Raw genomic sequence first — 9,617 nt, forward strand, 5'->3', positions numbered from 1 at the left:
GAGGAAGAGGGAGGCGTGCCTTGGAAAGGAGGGAGGGCACCATGGGAGGGGATGGATACAGAGAGAAGGCGCCATGGTAGGGATGCGCCTGCTGGAGCAGAGAGGCAGCAAATGGAGAGTAAAGGGGGGAAGATATGCCACAAGGATAAAAAGAAAGGGAGGCCGCCGTCGCCACGAGGTCGTCGCCTCCTGCGTGGACGAGGAGGAGAAGAGACCAGAGCGAATCGGGCGCCAAATCCATTTAGACAAAGGCGGACCGAAAAGATCACCCAGACCAGTACGGATCTCCGAACAAAATCGAACGACTGAAAAAACGACCTGAAGCCAAATTGAAAACAGACGGCTGATTTTTAGTAAAAGTGTAGTTTTATGTATATTTTTAAAGAGTTTTAAACAGACATTACCATTTACGAGACATGTTTAATCCGCCGCTACCTAATCGATCACACATCGATCCAACGGTCGTAACCCCACCCGCACCGCTACATGGCTACAGCAGCACCAGCTCTCCCCAAATCCACCTCCGCGCCGTGCGCCGCCGCCGTTCTCTTCTAGGTTTCCGGCGGTGAGCTGCTGAGACCGAGGAGTGCGCCACCGGGGCTCAGCCGTCGCCGCTTGAGATGGCGGGGGCGCTCGCGGGAGCCGGGATCGTGTGGCAGACGCCGGCCAACCCGCCCGAGGCGCAGGACTACATCTTCCGCAACGGTAACCGCTGCGGCGCAGCCTCGCCCCGTCCCACCCCCTCTGAGTTTCTAACCCTAAACCCTCCCGGAACTAACCATTGAAGAATGGCTCTCTTCTCTTCGCAGGGCGGCGCTACGTGAGGCCCTATTACTTCGAGTTCATCTCCCATGTAAACCAATCCTCTCTTACAGTTTCAATTGCTCAGGGCGTATGTGCAGTAGTCGTTGATTTTGCTGCTCCAGTCAAAATAATGAAGCCACACAATCATTTACAACTCTGAATGTTTTAGCCTAATTTTCTGTTTTGTTCGAGCGATGGGATAATAATAACATTAAAGATTTGTTTGTTGCAAGTGGTCTTTACGAGATATTGTTTGGACCAAATTCTGAATTTGGTTTGCAGGCGAAGAACAGATGGGCTGGGAAGACCATTGTAGATCTCTTCACGGATGAATTCAAGGGGCGGCCCCGTGAATACTATGTAGGCGTGCAATACTCTTTTTTAACACTGTCTGCATCACACCGTTCTTTGCTCGTATGCTCAAGCAGAAGATCATTCTGTTTTAGCTGTAGAAATTCATTTACCAGAAGTCTAGAACCCTGCTTCTGAATATATTTGTTGTCCGTTCCGCATTCCACTATCTTGAACTGCGTAGTGTCTTTTATGATCTACGCTAGTACATTTATTTCTGAGCAGCTATATTTGTACTTTGGTAATATCTTTTCTTCTGTATCTGAAATAAATGATGAAACTGCTAGGTTCATGCAGTGAAGTGCGGGAGGCTTCAGGTGGATGAGCAAATGGTTGAAGAAGACTATATTGTGAAATCATCACAAAAGATAAGCCATTTCTTGCACAGGTGTGTCAAGGTTTTTAAGGCTCATTTAGATTATTGCTTCGTAGTGGTCCATTTAGCAAAACTGATTACTCCCTCGTTCAGACGTTCAGTAAATACAAGTTTTTGGGAAATACATGTAGTTAAACTGCTCTAGCTCTGGCCACTAACTTAGAAATTCTATATAAAAATAATCTATTTGTAGCATGACAAGTGCATAATTTGTTAGTCTAAGCCAATTGCTGTGACCATTGGATTTGTATGGAGATATATGCTAGTAAGTGGATTTACATGTACTTATTCTATAACAACACACAGGTATGCAGCTTGTATGCAAAGTAGTGGTCAAACTTGCTTGTTGGAGATCCTGGCGGTGTCCTAAACGGCATGTATTCACAGAGCAGTATTGTAGCTGAGAATTATTTTTTCTACCTCCAAACAAGTGTTCCAAAATTGGGTGCAACATAAGTTATTACTGCACATGATATCCTCTTACATGAACCACAAAAATCCAAATAAAACAGTTTAGCAACTAATGGATATATTCATATATTGCTGAATGTCACATTTATCTTTCTTATTTTCATTTATGATATTATTTAGCTACACTAAATTAAGAAATAGTTGTACTCTGTATAGTGCCAATGACATTTATTATTGATATATTGGCTTTTAAGACAATAGTGATTGCTAGTTTGAACATGCATGCATGCTTCCTTTGGCTTCTAACAACTGAAGCTATTTATTCTTGCTTTAACATAAATAACTCGTGTATATTTCTCATTTAAAATTTTGAGTTGGCATATTCCTGAAGGTGGTTACTCTTTCAGGCACGAGCCACCAGTCTTGGGTGGTAATATTGTAATCCTTCAGAATGAAGTTGATGTTGTAACTGTTTGCAAACCGGCATCTGTTCCAGTAAGCCTATAATTGTAATATTCGGGAAAGATGTTATACTATGTGACGCATGACAAAAAATACTATGCAGCTTTCCTCTTTTAATAAATTTCATGAAAATTGCTTGTATAATATAATAATATTACAGTTATTGAAACTTCTTGATCAGAATTACATGAACAGCTGAACTATAACCAATGAGGTTCTACCAAGTCTGCAACTTATACAAGCTTTGCTCTTAAAGTTTATTTTATTGGATTTTTTCTGCCAGAGGGGCTTCTTTGGAATTACAAGGACATATTTTGTAGCAATTATTGTGTCGTACATTGTTGTAGCTACTAATCACCAGAACCATGGTTCAGAAAAAAGAAGAAGACTAATCACTATAACCTTTCTATAATATGAAAATAATTTATGTTAGTCATGTTTGAATTCATGAATTCATGGTGAAGTGTGAAATTTGTTTTGATAAAGAGTTAGCCATAATATATTCAGTCGATGAGATTTCTGCCTGTTTCAAGATGAACACTGCATTTGACAACTAGAATGCCAATTCTGTCTGTCAGCTATATTTAGCTTCATTCACTAATTGGTACTTACAAAAGGGAAGTGTTCTTCTTGTGTAGGTTCATCCCTGTGGACAGTACCGTAAAAACACCGTAGTAGGCATTATGGAGGCAGAACATGGATTGACGCCCCTATTTCGTATCCTTTGCTTCAGAAATGCCATCACTGGGTAATGGCTTCCATTATACTCCCTCAACTACTCTTTAGGAGAAAGTCCTTTTCGTTTCCTCAAACTATTTATTGTGCTCACATTGACCCCATAAACTAAATTTGGGATCACTGGACGTCTAAACACCCTTCCTCTGCGATTCCAGGCAAACAGTGATTTGTAATGCTTGAACGCCATGCAGGGAACTTATGCAGCAAAGAGGATAATTCATCACTGTCTTATCCCCTCCTCTTGGTCATGTACTCGCCCGCCTTCAGGCGTGACAGGAAAACAGGGACAGTCCATGCCGCTTCTTGCTCTTGTGGTACGGTCTCGAAGACGTGAGTTCCACACCGTGTGATTTTGGTTCCTGCCTGCTGCACGGGACCCTCGATGTTCACACCTCAGATCTCCACCATGCAAGCTCCGCGGCCGTACCCTGCTGGCTGTTCGACCGCCTCTGTGCCGCCGCCACCCCCCCCCCCCCCCCCCCCCCCAAAGCTCTGTGAGGTCTTAGACTCCTCGTGCCCCTTCTGTGATCCTCAACCACTTGTGACGTTTCGTGCGCTCCCACTGACTCTGTTATGAATTGACAGAGGACTGATTCTTTAGTGTGGATTGGGATATGAGTGAGTTAGGAAGAGAAAAGGGACAGAAAATTGGATTAAAAATCACCCACAGGGGCACATTTTGCAAATAACATGGAAGCAACATCATTGGGATTGCTTCACTTTCTGGCTCTGCTGCTGCAGCTGCAGTGCTTTAATTTCTCAATTATTGAGGGCCTTGCCTTATTGCCGTATGTGTCTAGGAATTCAGAGTGGGGATGGAATGGTCGATAGGAATTCAGAGTGGGGATGGGATGGTCGATCTCACCGGTTATTGCCATGTGCCTGCGCAACTGCTCCACCACAAGCACCCGCTCAAGGATCCACAACAAGATTAGTTCATGACCGTAGCTGGACCTGAAGCTTCACGTGATATCTCAGTTAAGGAGGCCACAAGCACCCGCTCAAGGATCCACAACAAGATTAGTCCATGACCGTAGCTGGACCTGAAGCTTCACGTGATGTCTCAGTTAAGGAGGCGAAGCATGAGGCGGAGCCAACCTGAAGCCACATCAGCACCTATCCGGCTATCCTTGAGCCATGCCAGCATCGATCCCTGAGTAGAGGGTTAAGTCAATGCAAAGTTATAAATCAGGGGTGTTATCTGTGCAAAATTTAGTTTATGGGGTGATGTGAGCATGACAAAATGGACTTTCTTTTGTTTCTTCCTTTTGCTGTATCTTTGTACTTCTACTGCTATTTATGGATGTCCAAAAATTCCTTGACCACCTCTATTATTGTTTCAGCTGTGCATCGGTTAGACCGGTTAGTTTCAGGTCTACTTATATTCGCTAAAAGTGCTGAGCGAGCAGAATGTTTCAGGCAACAGGTGCTAGCACTCACCTTTTATTATCACTCCGTACCTGTTCATTGTGCAGTCTACAGTCAGCATACCATCCTGTTTATCATGTGTGTCTGCTTACCTTACGTTCTGCCCATTGAGATATTTTATCTTATTACATAGTTTGTTCATCTGAATTACTGTTACCACAGATAGAAGCTAATTTGCTGCAGAAAGAATATGTAGCCAAAGTTGTTGGTGTATTTCCTGAAGGCGAGGTAATGATGTTTGTTTACTGCAACAGTTGTATGGTGTATCTTTAGATCCATGAACAGAAGCTGTTTCTGTTGTAAAATAAGTTGAATAGATTTTTATGGTTTGTCTACTTTAAAAGGGTTTGAAGGACAGGCCAGGCGCAGTGGTGAAATACTCCCCACTTGTGCCAAGAGGTCCTGGGTTCGATGCGGCCTCTCTGCATTGCACTGTACAGGCTTGCCTCGTATAATCCTTCCCCAGACCCCACCTGGTGTGGGAGCTTCTAGCACTGGGTCCGTCCATTGTCTACTTCAAAAGGGTTTCTTGCATTGTCATCCTGAGGTTTATGTTATTCACATGTCTCAGTTCTTCAGATTTTGCTTCTTACTATGCAAAAGCTTTTAGAATATCTTGAGATCTCGTGTGACCGAATTGCGTAGCTTCACAGTTATACTATATAAACATTTCAACAAAAGGGAACTCCACCACTTTGGGGAGCCATTAGCTTCATACCCGTATAGTAAATCAGAAATGTTGTGCCGGGAGCAGAGAGTTCAGACTTCCTGAATGCAAACCAAGTCCCTTGAGTGGAACTTCCTAGTCTTTAGCAAATTTATAAAATAAAAGCTATGGCCACCAGGCCTGGAATGTCTTTACTCTTTAGCAAATATTTATATTTATAAAATAAAAGCTATAACCACCAGGTTGGGAATGTCTCAGTGGCAAATTCTTTAAAACAGAAGAAACCTTGAAAAAGGAAAAATACCCCTGTGATACGCCTTCCTTTACCTATTTCTAGATTGATTTATTTTATTTTGTGTCATGCATTTTATTTAGTTGGATTTCTTTGCAGCAAACTGTTGACGCTAATGTAAACTTCAATGCACGGGAAGGAAGGAGCACTGTTGAGGTCTGTAAAGTATTGTGAATTGTTTTTGTCCAAAAGTACACATGCTGAGTTTGGTTTTTCAACCACAGGTTTCTAACGGTCCTGGTAAAGCCCTCCCAAGTGGAAAACAAGCATGCACCAAGTTTCAGAGGATTTGCACTGATGGGAACCACAGCATTGTCTTGTGCAAACCTGTCACTGGCCGAACTCACCAGGTACCTAATCCTGTTTTACCCTTTATAAATGCATGTGTGTCTGCTTACGTTCACACAGATGAAATATCCTGGTAATAAAAATTAAAAGCCTAGCTCGTGAATCATCCCGACACTGAAAGATTTGAAGGCTGTGCAATGCTTATGTGTACAATGAAGGGGCCCGGAACTGCCAGAGGTTGGTTCATTAAATCGTGCACGAACCTAGCCTTTGGAAGATGACTGGAGCCAAGGTGTTGTGCCAGTTGCCACTACACAGGAGTCCTCCTAACGGTTGCCGGAACCTGTTATATCATTGTACTATATGAATCATACTATGTCTTAACTACCTGTTAGACGAGGCCTCCATGATGAAGAACCTGGCCATTGTAGTTAACATTTGAACGATCAATGCCTCCTTTCCATGATCCATACATCTTGTTTTCTTGTTTAAGAAGCTTCATGCTGGATAGAAATAATCTTAATTGTGCTGCCCATATGTATATTTTTGTTAAGTTTGTGGGTTTTGTGTATTGCTGATACATATTTTCTGTTTGTCCAAAACTGTGAAAAATGCAGATACGGGTGCATCTAAAACACCTTGGTTACCCAATAGCTAATGATGAGCTCTATGTTTCGGGGGATTTTTGTCCGCGTTCATCAAAGGGGACGAGTATCCATAGGGCAACCTCACTAGCGTGCTCATTGCCATCATCAGATCCTGACAACGGTGCTGAAGCTGATTTGGAATTTGGTATTGACCCAATGTGTACGAATTGTCCAAATCTCGCTCCTGTCGGGTGAGTGCCTACAAGTTCACTTGATCATAAAGGGCAGGCTCGAACTAACGAACATTTTGAGATCAGTCTGTAGCAGGAGTTACGAGATCAGTATGAATTCTTTGGGCGTTTTTTATAATCTTTTGTTCTTTTTGGCAGTTATGATGGCGACGAGGAGGGACTATGGCTGCATTGTGTGCGATATACTGGCCCCGATTGGTGCTATGAATGCCCATATCCTGACTGGGCATCCCTTGACAATGTGTCAGGGAAGAAAATGAAGTCTGATGTACCACCAGAAAATTAAGTCGAGAAAGCAAACGACATCTTGATGGTAGCCCGCCAACTAGTATGGCTGAAATTTTGGATGCCTATGATCACTTTGATGCCCATGGTACTATTGTCTTGTCACTTTTGGATGTAACTCTTTCTAAAGATGTATGTGGTTCACGTGGTATATCCTAGTTAAGTTTCCTCTTAGATAATTTAGTCAGGTTGGTTTTATACCAACATTTCTCTATGTAAGGTTTACATACCCCTGCAAAAAGACAAACATTATATCCATCTGAATTTTTTACCAGTGTAGTCTTACAATATAGATTTCACTTGATGGTTTGCAAATGGTGTGATCATGGTACTTCATTGTTACTCCCTCCGTAAACTAATATAAGAACGTTTAGATAACTAAAGTAGTGATCTAAACGCTCTTATACTAGTTTACAGAGCAAGTATGTTCTTTCTCACCCTCTGAGCCAGAGCTCAAACACGAGTGGAGGCGGGCTGGAGGTGAATTGGAAAGACTGGGAGGCAGCCTCCGCTAGGATTTTTGCTGCGTTGGGAATGGCTCAAGCGCACGGACGATCTCCGGCCATGGCAAGGGCTGAACCTGATGGCCGACAAACAAGTGACCATGGCGTTCAACAGCTTGGTCAAATGGGAGGTTGGCAAAGGAGACGTGTGTTGTTTTGAAAGGACAGATGGATCAATGGAAGCTCCATCGTTGAGGTGGCTCCGATGATCAGAGCCATGATCAAGGCACAGGTCGCCAATAGGAGAACGGTTAAGGATGCTTTACATCTTCATACTTGGACATCTGACATTGTTGGGGATATGAGCACGGATGCCCTGGTGCAATTCATCCGGCTTTGGGATCTGGTCATTGGTATGAGCCTAGTCCCTGACTCTGAAGACAAACCACTTTGGCAATAGAGCTCTAATGGTATCTACTCAGCCCGCACCGCCTATAAAATGCTATGCGAGGGAGGCATCAGATTTCAATGCTCTTCGGCAATATGGAAATGTTGGGCGCCGTTGACCTGCAAGATATTCATATGGCTGGCGCTGCAATACCGCGTTTGGACATCCGATAGGAGGCAACGACATGGCCTTCAAGATCATAGCTCACCATGTTTTCTTTGTGAGCAGGAAGAGGACACGGTGGATCACATCTTGCTGCAATGCGTCTATGCTCGCCAAGTTTGGTTCAATTGCTTCAGGCGACTAGGCATTGAGCTTTCTATACTCCCAACACAGCAAGATCGTTTGGAGGCATGGTGGTCCGTTTTCAGGAAACGCATCGTCAAGCCTCACCGTAAGGGATTTGACGCGCTCGTCATCTTGATATGCTGGAATCTCTGGAAGCAAAGAAACGGCAGAGTGTTCTAGCACTCCAACAATGCCAATGAGTGGGGGGGGCGGGGACATTATTGCTCGAGAACTAAGACTTTGGATAGCGGCTCGAAGGAGAGGAGTTCAACAGCTTGCCGAGTAGTTGCTTAGTGTGTGGAGTGGAGTGGAGTGGAGTTTGGGTTGGCTCCCGCTGTGGGATTAGCCACCCGTTGTATTTTTTGTAATTAACCCTTTGTCTTCTATAAAGCTAAGGTACGCATTTTGCGTACTCTAAAAAAAGATAAGATCGGATGGCTGATGTCGATTTACTACGCAATCGGACAGCTGAGAATTCCCAAAAGCTCGAGAAGCCCCCTGATGCCTCCACCAATTGCACCTTTAAATGGACAGAGTGCTCATAAACAAACTCTGCCGCCACAACATAGCAGATAATTGACTCTAGTGTTCTTAGAGTACTCTTCTATTCCAAAGAATAACAAGACGCACGTGCATTTCCAAATTCAACTTTGAGACGACGCTGCATGTCTCCCATCTCCGTGCCAGAGAGCTAATGAACAGTCAAAGCTGATGGCGTCACCAGCAGCACGATGGTGTGTGTGTGGGTGGGTGTGCGTGGGTGGGTGTGCGTGTGTGGGTGGGTGGGTGTGCGTGTGCGTGTGCGTGTGAGAGTTTGAAGAATTTAAGGTTGGTGCATATTAAATCTAAAATCGAAAAAATGGCCGCGCAACATTTGACGCGATCAAGCGCCCGGCTGGGAACCACACGATCTCTATCACGCGCGTCCGTCCCCACTTCAGGTGCCATCTGGTCGGTAGCCAACCTACCTCTCTCTCGTTCTCTCCCAACCTGTCTCTCTCTCTGTCTATTCTCCCTTCCTCACAGATCTGGATCGGAGGGGGCTCACTGGCGTCTCCCCTCAACGCCGACCACCAGAAACCTCCACCGGCTGGCCACCGCGCTCCACCGGCTGAGGGAAGGCTTGGCCGCGCAGCCACCAGCCCCCACCATGACATCCCGCCTACCGTCATGTTGCTCTTTCCCCTACCGGATCCAGTCCCATCGCCGTCGTTCCCCTCCGTCGTCGACGGGATACGGCCTCTGCGTCGACGGGATGGCCATCATCCTCGACGAGATGCGGCCGTCGTCTCCTTCCTCTGATGCCGTCCGAGTTTATTCCCCTCCGTCCTGATTGAGCCCATTCCCTCCCACCTGCTTGTTTGATGATGATAAAATAAGACAAAAATAAGAAGCAACTGAGAAAAGGTTTAGCATGCACCTGATTACCATCGCACAGATTACACGGGATTCTTGTTGCTTTTGTTCTTGACGCATTTCTGAACGCAGGAGGGAAGTT

General features: G+C 44.7%; 1 protein-coding gene across 1 annotated transcript; it reads left to right on the forward strand.

Moving 5' to 3' along the window:
• Positions 1-448: 448 nt before the first annotated feature.
• On the forward strand, positions 449-7,214 carry LOC125510962 (Pseudouridine synthase family protein). The gene is made up of 12 exons (XM_048676247.2): positions 449-705; positions 810-853; positions 1,087-1,164; positions 1,443-1,543; positions 2,350-2,437; positions 3,043-3,121; positions 4,486-4,568; positions 4,733-4,798; positions 5,629-5,685; positions 5,754-5,879; positions 6,435-6,655; positions 6,794-7,214. The coding sequence occupies exons 1-12, from the start codon at positions 621-623 to the stop codon at positions 6,939-6,941; spliced, it is 1,176 nt and encodes a 391-aa protein (XP_048532204.2). The 5' UTR covers positions 449-620; the 3' UTR covers positions 6,942-7,214.
• The last annotated feature ends 2,403 nt before the right edge of the window (positions 7,215-9,617 follow it).

Source organism: Triticum urartu, chromosome 5A (genome assembly GCF_056163025.1).
Source record: "Triticum urartu cultivar PI428250 chromosome 5A, HENAU_Tu73, whole genome shotgun sequence".
Taxonomy (NCBI): domain Eukaryota; kingdom Viridiplantae; phylum Streptophyta; class Magnoliopsida; order Poales; family Poaceae; genus Triticum; species Triticum urartu.